Source organism: Macaca nemestrina, chromosome 1 (genome assembly GCF_043159975.1).
Source record: "Macaca nemestrina isolate mMacNem1 chromosome 1, mMacNem.hap1, whole genome shotgun sequence".
Taxonomy (NCBI): domain Eukaryota; kingdom Metazoa; phylum Chordata; class Mammalia; order Primates; family Cercopithecidae; genus Macaca; species Macaca nemestrina.
In genome coordinates this window covers 125,487,364-125,506,106 of record NC_092125.1, presented here as the reverse complement: position 1 = coordinate 125,506,106, position 18,743 = coordinate 125,487,364, and the positions used below count along the sequence as shown (strand labels likewise).

The 18,743-nt window shown below is 38.2% G+C and overlaps 1 protein-coding gene across 5 annotated transcripts in view; it reads right to left on the bottom strand.

Moving 5' to 3' along the window:
• LOC105489209 (vav guanine nucleotide exchange factor 3) overlaps positions 1–18,743 on the bottom strand; it is a 398,407-nt gene that overhangs the window by 306,664 nt on the left and 73,000 nt on the right. For all 5 annotated transcript variants that reach the window (XM_011753898.2, XM_011753897.2, XM_071069536.1 and 2 more), the window contains exon 2: positions 1,542–1,658. In XM_011753898.2, the coding sequence (XP_011752200.1) occupies positions 1,542–1,658 (117 nt within the window). The remainder of the gene's footprint in view (positions 1–1,541; positions 1,659–18,743) is intronic.

The following is an 18,743-nucleotide window of genomic DNA, read 5'->3' as shown; positions in this document are numbered from 1 at the left end:
TAGTTCCTTAATGAGCTTTAAAAAGCCAAGACTTTTTCAATTTTCATTTCCCCAATTCATTTTCATTTTTCATTTCCCCAAAAGAGAGGGTGAAAATAAAGGAAAATCAAAGAAGAATTTTTTAAAGGTGCAGGAGGAATAGGGGAAGGATAAAAGAAAAATAAAGCCAGAAATATCTCCAGTGTTTTTCAGGGCCAACAGCTTACAGAAGTGTCCACCTCACCCATGCTTCGTGACCACAGACAAGTGTGCTCCCATTTCCTTACTAGGTGTTTGGCTTTCAGTTCCTTGTACTCATTATCATCTTCTATCCTCCATCACTTTTTGGACCCCAAGAACCCCAAGACAGTTAAATCACAGCTTTCCAGAGATTAAAGGAATCTTAGAAACCACATTCTTACCCCCTCCCCCTTCCTTTTGTACAGCTTTCCAAGCTGGCAGGCAGCCTGATACCCGAGAAGGCTGGTGACTTCTAGATCGCAAAATGACCACAGGTTAAGACCAGAGAGAGAACCAGGGCCTTCCCCCTCCCCAGGTAGAGTGGCTTCCCCATATGCACTGTATTTCAGCATCAAATTTCTTATATTTCCGTCTCAAGTTTATGCTGTTTAGCAAAGAGCAATCCATTGGTTATTTTCTAATGAAAATATTACATCTCAGAGATCAAAAAATGTGTACTCTCAAACAGCCTTTTGATAAGACACTAGCACCTGAATTACAAGAGTAAGGACAAACTTCTTAATAGCACTAGCTTTTTCCTCCTTATTTGCTTATTTTCATAATGCAATTACATCAGCATGGGCTAAAGTCCTGTCACCTTAATTACCTATTTTATGGCTAGTTACTTGTGAGAGGTTTATGTCCATTCACTTCATAATAAATGACCGTAATTTCTGAAAGGATGATTTGTTTCACTTATTATACACGTGTTTAGTGTGCATACAGATAATAACAGTAAATATTAAAACAATTTCCATGTGAAAAATGTCCTTGAAATCCAACAAATATCTGCTGAAATTCAAGCAACAGAAATTATTCAACAATCTCGAACACTTGAGATTCATGTATTCTCCGAGTCACCTAACCAAGTGTCAAAATAGAGAAAACGACAACATAACATTCTCAACTTCCAAAAATTAGGAGCTTTCAGATATAGAGAAGACTGGAGGAAGAGAATACTGGTTCTTAGGGCTGAGCGCCCAGGGATCAACCTAAAGGGCAGATAATAGTAACCCTACCCTCTGAGGTGACCGGCAGAAAAAAATTATCTCTGGAGAAAAGATTCCCTCCTGTGTATGATTTTAATTACAAAATAATTCTAATCTCATTTGGAAAGCAGATGCTAATTTTTTGGTAGTGTTGTTGTACGTGTGTGGTTTTTTTTTTTTTTTTTGGTTTTCCTAAGCCATCTACATGTGAAATTTAACTATATAATGCAGATACATAAGCCACTTAAGTCACATGCCCTACCTCTAGATTTGAAACGATTTACTTATATGCTTTCCAGTGAAAAAGTAATATTAAAAATGAAGTATAATTACCTTTCCAAAGTCACGAACATCAAACAGGTCAAATGCCTCGAAGAGTTCACTTTTCCTCATTCCAAATGTCTCACAACAGGCCATGAGAAATGTCCTTATGTTCTTCAAACAGAGAAACTGAGGAATGGAAAAGAGCTGTTAGCACATAGTTAATTATTCTGAAAGCTATCTATCCTCTGGAACACTCAGACTGCTCTAAAAATGACAAGAAAGCATCAAGCAGCCTTTGAGGTTACTTTTCAATTACTCATTCAGCAGTACTGACTGAGCATGCAGTCCCTCTCAGGCACAGGTGATACAGCTGTGACCAAGGCAAATTCTACTCTCATGAAACTTACATTCTAATATGAAAAGACAGACAAAACAGACAGAGCAACAAACACAAAAAAAGTATTTTTACTTTCATATGACGGTAAGCGCAACAGAGAAAAATAAAGCCTGGAGGAGGGATCAGGAAAGTTGGTGGGGTTGGGTGGGGGAACTTAAACAGGATGGTTAGAGAAAGTCTCACAGAGAAGAGAACGGTGGAGCAGAGATCTGAGGTGCAAAAGGAGCAAGCCATGGAGAACCGTAGCACACAACAGCCCAGCCTAAAGAAGTGTCCCATACCAAGGTCCTGACATAGAGGCCTCTGAGCGTGTTGAGAAAGGGGACGATGCAGCAAGGCAGAGTGAGTAATAGGGGAAAAAGGAGGAGAGATGGAAAGCTAGTGGGGTCAGATGATGAAGATCCTTATTGGACAGTTTTTACACTGACTGATATGGGAGGTCATTGGAGGCCCTGGCCAAAAGGAGGACATAATCTGATGGGTTAAAAAGATCTTTTTGGCCTGTTGTGCTGAATATAGAGTGAAAGGGGCTGCAGCTAGGGTGGAGGCAGGAAAACCAGACAGAAGGCTCTTGCAATATCCCAGGTGAGAGACAACTGTGGGAAGACCAGAGTGTGGTCACTTTTTGACTGTGTTAAATCTGAGAGGCCTATTAGTCATCCAGTAAGTGTGGAGTTCAGGGGATAGGTGTATACTTCAAACAGAAATATGGGAGTCTTTAGTGTACAAAGAACTGTTTAACCATGACACTGGCTGAAATGACTTTGGAAAAGAGCAAAGAAGAGACTACCTGGGTCAAGAACTGTAAAGGATCAGGAAAAGAGGAGGAGCTCACAAAGGAGTCTTAGTAAGAGTGACCAGTGAGGAAGTAGGAAAACCAGGAGATAGGGTTTTCCTGAAGCCAACTAAAGAAAGTGTTTCTAGATGAAGGAAGTGAAAAACTATATCAGATGCTGCAGATGGCCAACTAGGATTTAGACTAAGTGCTGCCCGTGGATTTTGGCAGTGTGAAAGTCACGGGTACCTTGACAAAAGCAGGCTCTATATGGAGGAGTGGGGTGAAAGGCTTCTTGGAGCTGGTTTCAGAGACAGAGAGAGAAAAGGAAGTGAAGACAGAATATAGACTCCTGAGTTTTGCTGCAGAGGAGAACAGAGAAATGGTCAAGAGTTTTAAGAAACAGCTGAAGATGCCATGACATGTTTCTGTTTTGATGGGAATAACTCGATAGAGAAGGGAAAGTTGGTCACAAAGGAAAGAGGGACAGTTCCCCAAATGTAGTCTTAATTAGGCGAAGTGGGGAGAGATCAAGTGTTGAAGTGCAGCAGCTGATCTTAGAGAAGAGCATGGTCAGCTCATCCACACTATTAACAGGGAGACAGGAGGGAAGGCAGATGCTATTGACTACTTAAAAAAACAAAATTTAAAATTTGCTTTCAGTGTCTAAAAGACTCAGATCCACCTAAGCAAAATACACACATACCCTAACTGCACTGGCACATATTTTTAAAAATATACACATGTGAAAACTTTAAATAAATGCATTTTATTATATGTAAGTTATACCAAAATAAAGTTTAAAAAATGGAAAAAAACTACTAACCATCAAAAAGTGAGCAACATATTAGCTAATTATTGTGTCTCTGCTTTTTTAAAAGTGTTGCCAGTGTCTTATTTCATTGTTTTGTTTATCTTGTTTTTATTTTTTTTAATTTGCAGAAAGCATCTTTTTTACTTCATCTATTAATACATTTGAAACATTCGGATTATTCATAGGCTTAACTTAGACACACTTTACCCTTTACAGGAATCATTCTCAGAGGCTTAAATATTTCAGGAGGGATTAAAACCACAAGGGAAGCATCATAAACCCTTTGAAACACAAAGGCAGCAGTTAATCAGCACATGCAGTTACTGCTTTCACTTTAAAAAATTCATAAGAGACCTTTAAGACACAGAATCACTCTGCATGTAGCTCTTCCACACAGAATTGCTTATTTACAGATTAAGAGCCTTGCATTCTGCCAGGACAGATAATAATTACTCTCTTGGGGATTATGCAACTGCTCTCTTGCAATATCGTTTACATAATTAAGTGCCCAACTCATAGCTCACCAAGGAACAAAGCATAATTGCACATGCCACCCTCCGAAGATTTCTTACCAAACTCAAACTATCCCCACCTGTAGGGAAAGCTGCAGAGGACTTCCACTAAAGGGCTTTGATCACTAATTCAGAAAAGCAAGTATTATCACTAAAAGTTAAAACAATCTGAAATATTACATGCACAGAAGATTTAAAAAGAGGCCTTCCCCTTACTTCTGGAATTCATCTTAAACTTACTTGTCCCTTAACTAGTTCAGTTCTACTAAATTCCACAAATATTTACTGAATTTGAAAGTCACTTATATACTCTCACTTTTCCAGGCAATCCTCAAATTTGGTCACCCCTTTATTTATGTATTTTTCAGTCAACAGTTTTTGAATTCCTACAACATTACACACATTAGAAATGTTAAAAATGAACAAGACAAAGCTCTTCCTCGAGCTTCTCTATTAAATGTATCAAGAGATTTTCCCAGTGCTCCAAAATGTGAGTAATAATACTAGGCTCACACTTCACTCAATGCTCACAAGTGTTTGGCTCTGCGCACATACAGGAGCAGAGCTGAGGAACAGAGAAAGTGAGCCTGCCAGCCTGCCAGCAGTCCTCTCCAGGACTTTTCCTTTGCTTTTACCATACTGATTTTTTTCCAGTTTATTCATTTTATTTTTTTGAATTTCAGAACAAAAGTTGAAAGAATAATACAATGAACATTCCATCTACATGCAACAATCGCAACAGTGCTATATATGCTTTTGCCTCTATACCCTTTATATATTTACAAAATTTATTTTGCTGAGCTATTTGAAAATGAATTACAGATAACACTTGACTCCTAAATACTCTGACTCTACATGCAACTCCTGGGAATAAGGACATTTTTCCTACAGATCAACAATACCATTATATCTAAAAAAATTAACAATAATTTCATATTATGTAATATCCATTCAATATTCAAATTTCCTCAATTGCCCACTTTTAGTACTATTTTTTCCCCAGCCTAGGATCCAGTCATGTTTTACCCACTGCATTTGGTGGTTTTTCCTTTTCAGTATCTTTTAATCTAAAAATCCTTTTGCCTTTATTCTTCTTTAATGACACTGACTTTTTGAAGAGTCCAGGCTGGTTGTCTCACAAAATGTCCCAAATTCTGCATTTGTTTGGTTGTTTCTTCATGGTATCATTAAACCTATTATTCTTTCACTTGTATGTCCTGTGAATTGAAAGCTAAACCTAGATTCAAATTAAACGGTTTTGATAAAAGTACCTCATACTGTGAACTTCATATTTCATCACATCAGAAGACACAAAATGTTAGGGTGCCCCATCGTTATTGAGGCTAAACTCAATCATTTAGTTAAGATGGTTACTGTCACATCTCTCTATTGTAAATGTACGTGTCCCCCCTTGATAGCAGTAAGTAACGCAGGGGTGAAGATGTGGTACCATGTGGCTGTCCTATTTCCCAATACTTTTTCACAATGGGATTAGTATTCCTTGATCATCCTTGCTTCAATTATTCCACATGAGACTTTAAAATAGTGATTTTTCTAACTCTATCATTCTTTTCTCATTTATATGCTAGTATTCTTTTGTAAAAAACAGAAAAAAAAAAAGCTTCCCCTGACCTCCCTTTTTTCTCTTTGTGTAATAATCAATTGCCATGATTACTTTTTTAATGCTCATATTGTCCCACATTCGGCCACTGGGAGTCCCTTCAAATTGGTTCATGTTTCCTTTTGACATAATTAATAATTACATTAATCTTTGTTTAATTGCTTTCTTATATCAAGTTGTCCCAGGCACATCTCACATTTTCGCTACTGTGGTTCTGGAATCAGCCATTTCTCCAAGTGAGTCTTGTTTTCATTTATACAATAAATAGTATTTGGAAACCACCACACTGCTCCTAGAATACAAGAGCCAATTACATGAGAAGAACAAATACCTCCACCATTTGCTTAAGCAATCTATCACTTGCAACAGAAAGGCTCATATACAAAGGATTGGCCTAAGTGGCATCTAATGTTCCTCTCAGAAAATTCCATAATTTTCTTTGTGGAGTGCATAATAAGCCAACTCTTATCTCACTGTGTACAGACAAAAAGGAAATTGAGATAACTGAAGAAAACTGATGAATGTATGATTTTATGGCTACCCATGGTGTTTTGGCACAACATTACTCGAGTGTAAGTCTTTTTTCCAGTCTATTCATTCTTTGAGATTAGAAGCTATCTGCTAGACCTTTGAATCATCTGAAGCAGCTTCAAATATACTGCCTTCTGAGACAGTTTATGACTCACAAGGGCAAATCCAGCTCACTGTTTCATAACCATATCTATTTTTGACACAAAAAAAAGTTGTACAACTTTGCTAAATCATCTAACTTATTTACATGAGTTAACTTTAGAATTTGTTAGAATTTGGAATTTCAGTACTTAGAATTAAATAACTTTAAATTTCTTTAAATATTCAATGTATCCATATAGGAGTTGCCAATTAAGGATACACAAAAGTTTAAATAGCCATGCATCCTCATTTAGCAAATATTGATGAGGTGCCTCCTCTGCACTAGGCATAATGAAACTCCATAAAACAAATCCCCAATTGGGTAGTGATTTATTAATATATTAAACAAATGTTAATTGAATAAAAATGCCAAGAACTGGGTACAAGAAAAACAAACACAATCCAGACTCCACCTTCAAAGGCTTATTATAGTCCGACAGAACATACAGACAAGTGAGTCCATGGTTACACAACAGTTTGGCAAGTGCAATGAAGAATACATTCAGATGCTCCTTGAGAGCCCTAGGGTATCAGGGACAGCTTTCCAGAATAACTGATACATGAGGTAAGAAAGGATGAGTGGGAGTCACCTACACAAAGAGAAGGGGTGGCTGGTGTTTAGAAGGCAGAAAGGCAATTTCCAGACTTGTAGTGAGAGGGTGTTCCAGGTAAATGGCAAAGAATGTGCATGAAAGCATGGACCACTTGGGGCAGTGGAAGTGGTTGAGATGGACACGTCTCTGGACAAGAGCACTGAGAGAAGGAACAGGAGAGGGGAGTTGGGATGTCCATGGCATGCCAAAGGGATCTTGGCTTTATCCTAGAAGTGATGAGGTTAAAAGGTCTTAATTAGAAAACTGGAGGCCAGGCGCAGTGGCTCACATCTGTAATCCCAATACTTCAGGAGGCTGAGGTGGGCAGATCACCTGAGGTCAGGAGTTCGAGACCAGCCTGGCCAACAAGGCAAAACCTCATCTCTGCTAAAAATGCAAAGATAAGCTGTGTGTGGTGGCGCACGCCTGTAGTCCCAACTACTGGGGAGGCTGAGGCATGATAATCTCTTGAACGTGGGAAATGCAGGTTGCAGTGAGCTGAGATCACCCCCACTGTACTCCAGCCTGAGCAACAAAGTGAGACTCTGTCTGGAAAAAAAAGAAAAGCACCAAAGGAAAGTGGAATACTCAGCTTTGCATTTTATGATTATTGGTGTTGCAGTGACGTTTAAGTGCTTGCTGTGTGTCAAGCTCTATGCTAAATGTTTATGCCACTCAATCCTCACAACAATCCAATCAGGAAAGTTTTAATTTTTTTTTAATACATACTGAGGCTTAGAGATTTATCAACATTTACATAACTGCTTTTGCCAAAGTAATGGAGTCAGGATTCAAATCCAGACATTCTGGCTACAGAGCCCATATCCTTAACTACTATGTTATACTAACTCCATTTTTGCAGCATATAGAATTAAATGTTTTTCTTCTTACTAGAGAGATGATGTGGCATAGGAAGACAAGACAAGGACAATCAGGACATTATCATATAATTTAACAAGAAATGATGGGATTTAGACTAGGATAGTAGAAGGAGAAATGGGAAGAACTCTAGGAGATTACATGGAAAAGAAATATTTGGTAATTGATTGACTGTGTGTGGGGAAGCAGTGGGAGAGAAAAGAGAAGACCTGAGAATTATAACTGCACCTCTCTCTGCCTTGGGCACTGGATGGACAGCAGGGCATTCCCTGAAACTGGTAACTTAGCAAATTGGGGGACATAGTGTGTAAAAAGGAGGCCAGGGAGTCAGTTAATTCTTGTCTCCACATAAGCGAATTCCCAGTAATTAGATGTTACCTAGCCTCTCTCTCAGGTATATCCAGTGAAAAGTGATGTATTCTAACAACAAAGCCATGTGTCTTCAACAACCATGCTTAGCCTCTCTGCCTCTTCAGAAGGGCATGAATAGCTTGCTTATTTCAAGGTGAGGAAGGAAAATGGTAGAAAAACACTCAATATCGATGCACATAACTTATGAAGAAGAAAGTTTAACACCATCAAGGTCTAAAACATCCTAAAATTATACATCAGGCCAAAGCTCTCTGGATTAGAAAATGTTTCATAACCAGGTAGCTACTGCAACAGACAAGGCATGAGTAGCTTTTCAAGGTGCAGCCTCCTGTTACCACTTTAATGTTAGCAATACTGATGCTTAAAAAAGGAAACATTTGAAGGTCAGACTGCTAAAGTTCACTACAAAACTCTGATTCACTCCTTTTCCTCTACCCCTTAAAAGTGTATGGTTTCCTTTTTCTCTACGTGCAAAAGGCATCTTGACTTTTCTCGAAGATATGAATGCAAACAGGATGGCTTTCCTTTTTTTATTTGAAAAAATAAACACCAACTTCTCCAAAATTGCTAGCAGTAATGGACTAGTTGTGTTAACTGAGGCAATGAAAGAGGAAAAACCTCTACAGCTTATTGTGAGATGAGTTATTTCAATCCCAACTGAGAAATGACATTTCATGAGAAGGTCGGTGAGTCCTAATAGACCTTCACACCATGTAGATTTTCTAACTTAAATTTGATGAGGCAAGGACCACCCAGAGCCAAGCTGTGTGTTGAAGAAAGAAGTTCTCAGGGTTTCAGAAGAAAGAAGTTCTCAGTAGGACACTTGCTATTGCATTTGAAGGATGGGCCCTGAATTTGAGGGTCTGGCATAATTCAGATTATGAGTGGCCATTATAATAAAATATTTGGCAGTTTTGAAAGGCACGGAAGAGATGACCATGAAGCCAATTTACAAACATTAAGGTACAAGAAGAATTCTCCTTCTTAGCCGAGTCCCAGCTTAGACTTTATCAAGCCTCTCGTTAGTCCTCTTCTCATCATAACTCCTCCTCTATCCCTCTCCAAAGGGCTCAGAACATTCTTTTTTAAACTGGTAAGGAGGAAGGGGAGGAAGGAACATAATAACATCAAGCTTCTCTCTTACTGGAGTTTTCTGTTTCTGTCCCTTTCACCATATCTTCTCTATATCTCTCTTTGAAAATTAGGTGAGCTAAATCGTACATCTCCTAGAAATTTAATAAAAGAAAAGGAATTTTTATTTGTATGAGGACCTTATTTGTCCTTTTCCCCTGTGAATCAGTGGGTCCTAACAGAAGGGGCATCATAATCCTCATTCTAAGAAATCATATCTTCAGATGTCCCCTGAATTACAAAATAAGTATGTTACACGTGCTATCAGTTTAGGACTGCACAATATGAAGCTTCAAATTATTTTCATACTGATGCTCATATCACAGTAAATGATGACCCTAAAGGATATGCAGAGAGGACATAAATGGAGAAGGGTTGTTCCTTAGCGCTAATCTTGTGATCAATTCACTAAACCAAAACCTCCCTATTCTCAGCAAATTAAAAGCCAATATTTCTGTTTTGATTATTGTCCAGGCCACAACTCATTTCTAATGGGTAATTTTTTAAGTCATTCGTTCAAAAATACAGTAATTTACCACTTAAAGTTAACAGGTTTATTTTTCACAGTATTCAATGATAATGTACTTTCATGAGTTATATGTAATTATATTGAAATGGCTAAGCTCATAAATGCAGGGCTAAATTGTAAAAACGCATGCACCCTCTTTGCTCTGCAGCACTTGGCTCACACCTGCTATGGTAATAACTGTACTTGACTATAATATATCTGTCTGACCACATAGTGCCCTATGATATAGTAAATATTTGAGAGTAAAGAATACATCTATATTGTCTTTGTATCCTAAAGCTTTTATAGCACATACACGTTTTCAAATAAATTGATGAATGAATCCCGATGCAGTTTATCTCTAGGAAAAATTAAATGCAACCATTCCTTAATAGTCAGGGAACTCAGTAAAATTTCACATTAAATTGTCATCATATCCTCTTATTTCAATGTTAATAGAGCAATGTGTCTTTTTAAAGTTATCTAAGAACATTTTTAGAAGTGATGTTAATATTGATAAATAATATCAATAAAGATTTTAAATTATTAGGCAATTACATTCATAAGCATGATCTTTAATCTGTGTTTCCTGCCTCTGGTGTGTGTTCAGTGGGAAGTTGCCAACTGATTTTCAGGGGCCCTTGGCCAGCAGTCACCATAACACACACACACAAGCCCTCTGCTGCTTTCAACAGCCCTTGTCCTTGTAAGAGGGAGCACTGCACCCCTCTCCCTTGGCAGAAACTTAGAAACTCAGTTTCAAAGGTTTTTCTGTCAACCCCTGCATTAGCCTCTGGACACAGAAAAGGAAAACAAGGAACATCTTTACTCCTCCTTTTGTGTTTTCAGTCTTTGCACTAAAAAACTGAATACCTGGGAAGTGCAGAGGTCAAAGTTAGCCTGAATCATCTATTTTCCTAAGTTAATTAACCTGCTAATGAAAGTGGTGCATATCACTGCCTTTAGTGAAAGAAAGTAGCACTCAACTATTTTGTTAGCCGGAAGACAGCTAGCTCAAAGCAAGCCAGAGATGGGGCCCAGTTTAGAAAAAAAAAATAAAAGTTAAAAAGAATAAGACCTAGTATTTGATAGCACAACAGGGGGACTATAGTCAATAATAATTTAACTGTACATATTAAAATAACTAGAAGAGTACAATTGGGCTGTTTATGTCACAAAGGATGTTTGAGAGGACAGATCCCCAATTTTCCATGATGCCATAATTATACACTACATGCCTGTACCAAAATAACTCATGCACCCCATAAACACATACACCTACTGTGTACCCCCCAAAATTAAAAATAAATTATTTATTATTATTATTGAGACAGGGTCTTTCTAGCTCTCTCGCCCAGGCTGGAGTGGCGGTGCAATCTCAGTTCATTGCAGCCTCAATCTGATCTCATGGGATCAAGTGATCCTCCCACCTCAGTCTCTAGACTAGCTGGGACTACAGGCATGCACCACCATGCCTCACTAATTTATTTTTTATTTTATTGTAGAGATGAGGTCTCACTGTGTTTCCCTGTCTGGCCTTGAACTCTTGGGCTCAAATGATCCTCCCACCTTAACCTCCCAAAGTGCTGGGATTATAAGCCATGCCTAGCCCAAAAAATTAAACAATTTTTTAAAATATAAAAAATATAAAAATTTTTTTCTGTATACTTTCTATGTAGAAATAACCAATGAAACCAGTGTTTAAACTGCTGCTCAGATCAGCAAAACACGTAGCACTAGACTAGGCAACCTATCCTCCCCTCTTCCTTCCCCCAACTACAAAGGAGAACACCACTTTCTTTCTCAATGCCTTTCAGCAGGCTTCTTCTCTACCCTTCTACCCTGAGTCACTTTAAAAATATAAAAAATATAAAAATATAAAAATTTTTTAAAATATGGTACAATCTACATTCCAAAGAAAGCTTGCAAGGTTCGCTACTTAGGGTATGGAAAATAAGCATTTCTTTCTACACACGCGATAAGGAAGTAGTAGAATACAGTGACTAAAGTGAGGATTTTGGTATCAGTGGAAATAGTGGTGGTTTAACAATATTAATGTCAGCAGTAAAAATAACAGTGGAATAGAAGTAGTGGTAATAATTGGACTAGCAGTGGTGGTAATAATTACTAGCAATAGTAATGTCAGCAATAGACATAACAGTGGAATAGAAATAGTGGTAATAATTGGACTAGCAGTAGCAGATTAATGCAAAGCTTTTAATCTGATTTTTAAACAGCCATAACAGTATATATAGCTCCTTCTGCCTAAACCAGTTTTTTTCCTGTAGGAAGATCACTGTCCTGGTTCACCACACATGGTCCTGGTTCAAGCCCTGTTGTCTTACCACAATTATTGCTAGTGTCCTTTTCTTTAAAAAACATTTGTTTTGGACAATAAATTATATAGTCATTCTTCATTTCTTTTTTCTCTACCTGGAGTATTTCTCATTCTTTACGCCATTACATTTCTGTGTTAAGCCTTGCATGGCAACTATGGGTAGTGATAGTCATTCTCTCCTCTCAGATGTTTACTACTTTTATCAAACATCTTTCATAAAATCTACCCAATTGCATACTATTATACAGTAACAGATTTCTGAGGTTTTTTGGGCATTGTTATATGCCCTGAAAATAGCCTGCTACATGGCAAGTGACATACACATACACATACACACACACACACACACACACCACACCACACCACACAGGAGAACTTGGAACAAAAGACCTGGATGCAAATCCTGGCTCTGCCATCAAGAATTGTGGGCCATAAGGAGGTAATTTACTGTAGTCATTAAAAATGAGCCCAGTAGTCAGACCCACCCACTGGTGCTGGGTAGGTGAATTTAGGAAGGTTACTTACCTTCTCTAAGCCCCAGATTGTAAAATGTAGATGGTCCTATCTTTAAATTTACATAAAATTTGGAGATGATGTTAAATTCAGAGGCGTGTGCATGCAGAGAGAATATCAATTAGGTAGAAATACAGACAGAAAATAGAATGTAATTTAGTACAGAGAAACAGTGACTGATATATATGAAATAATTTTGTTTCAAAGTGAATCACGGTAGGCCGGGCCCAGTGGCTCATACCTGTAATCCCAGCACTTTGGGAGGCCAAGGCAGCTGGATCACTTGAGGTCAGGAGTTCAAGACCAGCCTGGCCAACACAGTGAATCCCCGTCTCTACTAAAATCACAAAAATTAGCCAGGTGTGTTGGCGGGCACCTGTAATCCCAGCTACTCGGGAGTCTGAGGCAGGAGAATTGCACGAACCTGGGAGGTGGAGGTTGCAGTGAGCCTAGGTTGCACCACTGCACTCCAGCCTGGGCCACAAGAGAAAAACTCCATCTCCAAAAAAAAAAAAAAAAAAAAAAAAAAAAAAAAGTGACTCAGGGTAACAGGGTAGAGAAGAAGCCTGCTGAAAGGCATTGAGAAAGAAAGTGGTGTTCTCCTTTGTAGTTGGGAGAAGGAAGAGGGGAGGGTAGGTTGCCTAGTCTAGTGCTAGGTGTTTTGCTGATCTGAGCAGCAGTTTAAACACTGGTTTCGTTGGTTATTTCTACATAGAAATTATACAGGCCAACTTTTTCTGAAGTTGAAATCACTTGTGGGGAATGTTGCACTTTGTTTTTAGTTGACTACAGATTACCTCTTTCAATAAAGAAGATATCACAGTATAGGGTTAATAACAGCATTCTCTGATGTATTTGATTATGCCAGTAGGCATAATAATACAAGATTATAAAGTAACTATTAATCCTTTCATTTTACTTTATATAGAAGAATTAACATAGTATTCCTAAGTCTGATCTTAATGATACTTTACAAAATAACCACCCCCCCCCCTCAATTTTTGGATAGAACCAAAACAGCCCAGCTGGAGGCCAGAAAAATTGTTATTTTGTAAAATTAATAATTATTTCAAGTTTAATGATGCATCTTTCCAACTTAACTGTAACAAAAATGACAAAGCAGAAAATGAACTAGAAAAAATTAAATATGTGCCAGAAAAATTATTATGTATTTAGTTTGGGTAAGGAGATCAAAGCACCTGTGGGTCATGAAACATCAGAGAGGGCCAAGTATCTGAGCAGGGGTTGGTGTTGGTGTATGGGTTGGGGTATCATAGTGGTACCATTCAGAAGTGGCACTTATACACCCTGGCTTTCTGTGAACAGTAACCGAGGGTTTTGAACTGAAAATTAAGACACATGCTTAATAAAAGATTTTTTAAAACTTTCTGAATATGAAAGGCAATATGAGGGATGTAATTTGGATATTCAAATATGGGTATTCTGGGGGAATTTATCATGGAGATAGAAGGACCAAACAGTGGAATTTACATTTCATAGAAGATTCATAAAAAGCCAGAATGAATGCTTGCTGATTTTACGTATTGGGCAGATTTCTATCCCAAAGAATAATTCTTGTGATATTTGATAAAACTGTGATGCAATGATTTAAAATCAGATTACATTTATTTATGAGAGTATTATTGATATTGCTGTTTTTAACAACATGCACTGGTGGGTCACTGTAGCCAAAAGAAAACACTAAATTCAGTCCATGATTGAAGCCATTAAGATCAAAGTTGACTTCCTGGAGTTTGACTGAAGTGTGTCTGCCATGCGGGTAAGAGCGCAGTCCTCATGGCTACTGCTCCCTGCCAGGTTGGACAGAGTCTCCACGAGTAAAGGGTGGGGCCTGGGGCTTGGGTTGGCCCACAGCCTTAGAGTTGAGAGCAAACCATGGAGAAGTTCTCTTTGACTAGTGAAAACATACTAACAAGTGTTTCATCTATTTCTAGTTTAACTTAACAACTTATATTTACTTTCTTGTTTTACTTTACAGACTTACTTTGTTTCCTTGCCTTTGAATAGAAATACAATTGGCAGAACGTTTGTTAATGTAATGCTTTTGGATGTGTTTTTGTTGTATTGAAAAAAAAAAAACAAAAAACTTTTTCTAATAGTTTTTCTTTCCCATGACAAATGTAGGTTTTCGTTTCATTTTTATTTTGCAAATTTGAGTTTATTCTAAACACTGCAGATCAGCAGCAGATATAAAAGCATGAACTCCTGGGTGGGGGTGTGCTGCTGGGGAGAGCAAAGGGTGAGGAATGGAGGAGTTTGACGGACGTTTCCAGCATGAGTGGAATTGAAGGAAGAAAGTACAAGTTTGTACAAACCTAGATGAATAAGATTCACAGGAAGGGAAAAGCTATTTTGGAAACTACCCACTATACAGAACCCATCCACTTAGAATTCTTAAAGCTTGGGGGGTAACACCAAATAAAGGAAGTCCTCAACTTTGTTTGTTCCAACAATTTAAGTTGGTTGTAGCACGTTTTCCCAAGCAATGGTGCCCTGCCAGGCGTTTCTTAGAGTGGAACACAAGTCTGGATAAGTGGCAGGTGCCTGCAGTCCAGTCCTAAGGCTGCTGTAGAACCCCTCCCTGAGAGGCTGTGTAGCATGGCAGGGAGGGGTGCCGGCAGGGGCAGCGGATTTGACTCTACACTTATTAGCTCCATAGCTTTGGGTTATTTGTGGCATCTCAGTTTCATTATGGACAGAATGGAATAATGGCGTCATCTTCATCGGACTATGTGTATTAACTGAGATACTCCATGGCAAGTTCTTAGTGTCATACCTGGGACATATGTCAATACTGTAAGTTGTTTGCAGGAGGCAGGGTCATTGCTGTGAGGCATTACCTTGTCCTTATGGAGAAATTAATTCTGACTTCCAGTTGAATTACTGCATTTCCTCCAAAATTTTGGCCAGGCCTTTGCATGTGTTAGTCCCCTTGCTTCTCAGCATACTGTTTCTCATGACCTTTTTGTTCTTCCTTGGATGTGCAGTTCAGCCACTTCCTTGGAGATATGAATCTTCCTTCATTGGAACTAAACCTAGTGTTACACTGGGATTGACATGTCCTGCTCATGTGTTTCTCTCCTTCACAAGATTATCATCCCCTTCAGGACAGAACCTGTAGCTCCCAGTTCCCTAGTTTGGGACAGTCTGCCATATAGGAGACATGGTTGTTAAAGGCATGGTTTGGGAGCCAACAGCCTGGGTTAGAACCTTGCCCCATCACTTACTGGCTATGTGACGTAGGGCCAATTGTTTTAACTGGCTGTGCCCCAGTGGCTTTGTCTGTAAATGGGAATTGTAACAGTACTTACCTGATACAGGTAAGTACTGTTACAAGACAAGGGCAGGTTAAATGAGGAGGAAGAGACTTAGGTTTGAAGAGGTGGGTAGGCAGGTAAATGTACCTCCTACATTTGTAGATAATTATCTTTCTGTAGGTTTGTTATGCTTGACTATTCCATGTTCTCCCAGTGATGATTTTCCAGTTACTTATCAATTTACTCATGAGGAATTAAAATGTAATTTTTTACTGTATTTTTCTTTTTTTTTTAACAGTACTTTTTAAATAAGTTGTGGTGAGGAGAGTTCAAATTACAGTATAACAGAATTCATTTAGTGAATTGATGTAGCATTAGCATTAGTCTGCTGTTAGCATATCATATAGCAGTATTATCCAGTTAAGGAAAAATATTCCATCTCAAAAAATAAAAATAAAAGAAATAAAAGCAACAGACTTATGTATCACCACAGACTTTTCCCTCATTTTGAATGTTGTACCCTAATGAGTAACAACCCCACTAATGAGGAACAACCCCAGCTCCCCTCCTCCTGGGGCGAGGCATGCATGGCGATTCTTGTTTCCTGCTTCATAGGGAGCTGTTTTCTTGGCTGGTGTGCCGTTCTGAAGCTCCTCTGCCTTGGAAGGGCAGTCCATTTCTAGCCTAGATACCCTCCATGCTTGTATTATCAGTTGTTGCCACTGTCCCAGTTTCCACTGATGGTCCTGGTTCAAACCCTGTTGTCCTACCACAATTATTACTAGTGTCCCTTTCTTTAAAAAAAAAAAAAAAAAAAATCTCATTTGGACAATAAATTGCATAGTCATTCTTCAATTCTTTTTTCTCTACCTGGAGTATCCCTTATTCTTCATGCCGTTACATTTCTGTGTTAAGCCTTGCATGGCAACTCCAGGTAGTGATAGTCATTCTCTCCCCTCAGATGTTGTATCATTTTAATCAATATCTTTCACAAAATCTACCAAATTCTATACTAACAGAATTGAGGTTTTTGGTCATTATTGTATGTCCTGATCATGGTCTACTACAAGGTAAATGAGATACATACACACACACACAACATACAGGTGAAGAAAACTAGGAACAAAAGACCTGGATGCAAATCCTGGCTCTGCCACCAAGAACTGTGTGACTAGAAGGAGGTAACTTAGCGTAGTCATTAAGAAAGGGCTCACTGGGGGCGGGCACGGTAGCTCGTGCCTGTAAACCCAGCACTTTGGGAGGCCAAAGCAGGTGGATCACCTGAAGTCAGGAGTTCAAGATCAGCCTGGCCAACGTGGTAAAACCCCATCTCTACTAAAAATACAAAACTTAGCCAGATGTGGTGATGTGCACCTGTAAGCCCAGCTACTTGGGAGGCTAAGGCAGGAGAATTGCTTGAACCCAGGAGGCAGAGGTTGCAATGTGCCGAGACCGCACCATTACACTCCAGCCTGGGGGACAGAGCAAGACTCTATCTCAAAAAAAAAAAAAAAAAAAAAAAAAGAGCTCAGGGGTCAGACCAGGCTGCTTTCAAGTCACTCATGCACTAGCTAGGTAAACTTGAAAGGTAACCTATCCTTTTAAGCTCCAGACTATAAAATGTAGATGATTCTCTCTTCCTTATAGGATAGTATTTAGTCTAGTGAAATTACGAATGTCAAGCGTAATTTTAAGAAGCAGTAAGTTTTCACTAAATATTACTTATTGCTAATGATAATAAAATGATAAATCATGAAATAAAAATATATCTCTAATTTTATGTGACTAATATGTCATAATGGCATGCCATTGTTAGCAGAATTGTCACTATTTGGCAATCGTTTAACCCATGAGAGTCTTGGTTTATCCTTTTATAATATGGGGAAAATTACATTTTCCTTAAAGGACTTATATTAGGTGAGATAACCTATGAGAAATCTAAGTTTCATTAATTGATTGCATTCATTAAGCACTGACTAAGTGCCCATTATGTACTAGGTGCCACTTTAAGCATAGGCTGAGTACAAGACTAGATGCTAAAGATACAAAGAGAAGATAGGTCATTTCCCAAGGAGTTCACAGTCCAACGAGCAGCATTTAACCTGAAGGAGTTGTACAAATGCAAGTATCATTGCCATCTCCTCACTCCCCTGTAAATTTCCTTTTCTGATTTTTTCTGATTCTCCTTGCCCTTTTTTTTATTTTTTTTATTTTTAGTTTCTTTAACCAACATTTCATCTTAGATACCTGCATTTAGGCAAAAACTAAAAAATTAGTTACCAAAAAAATGATGTAGACTCCTCTATATCTATATATAAAGACTACAATAAATTTGCTACATCATCATGTATCCGTTAAAAATTATAGGCATTCTAAAATTATTTTGTGAGTGAATATTTTTCCCTGAATTTCTGAAAATCAAGTATTAAGTTTGCTCATGTCATAGTCTCCATGCCCTCAAGTCTAAAGAAGACAAAGATAACCTTTTTCTTGGCTAGATTTCCCCCTATTCCTATATCCATTTTGAATTCAGCAATAATATTTCAACAATAACTGCCCACTCCTTTCCCATGTGCCCATTTGTATGGGGTTTAACATCAGGCTGAGCACTAACTGGCCTCCAGCTCATGACTAATAAAAATCATCCTCTAGATGATTCTGGAAACAGTTAAAATAGGTCAACTAAAATCAGAGAATGCAAGAATTAAAAATATACACAGAGTAAAAAACTTGGTCAAGTTGCTAAAGCTCCAGTGTCAACTTACAAAAATAACAATACACAGTGAGATGTTCCTATAGCCAGTTATTCTGTCACGAACATTTTCATTTTTAGCAGTATAACTTTATTTAGTGACTTATTTTTCAGCA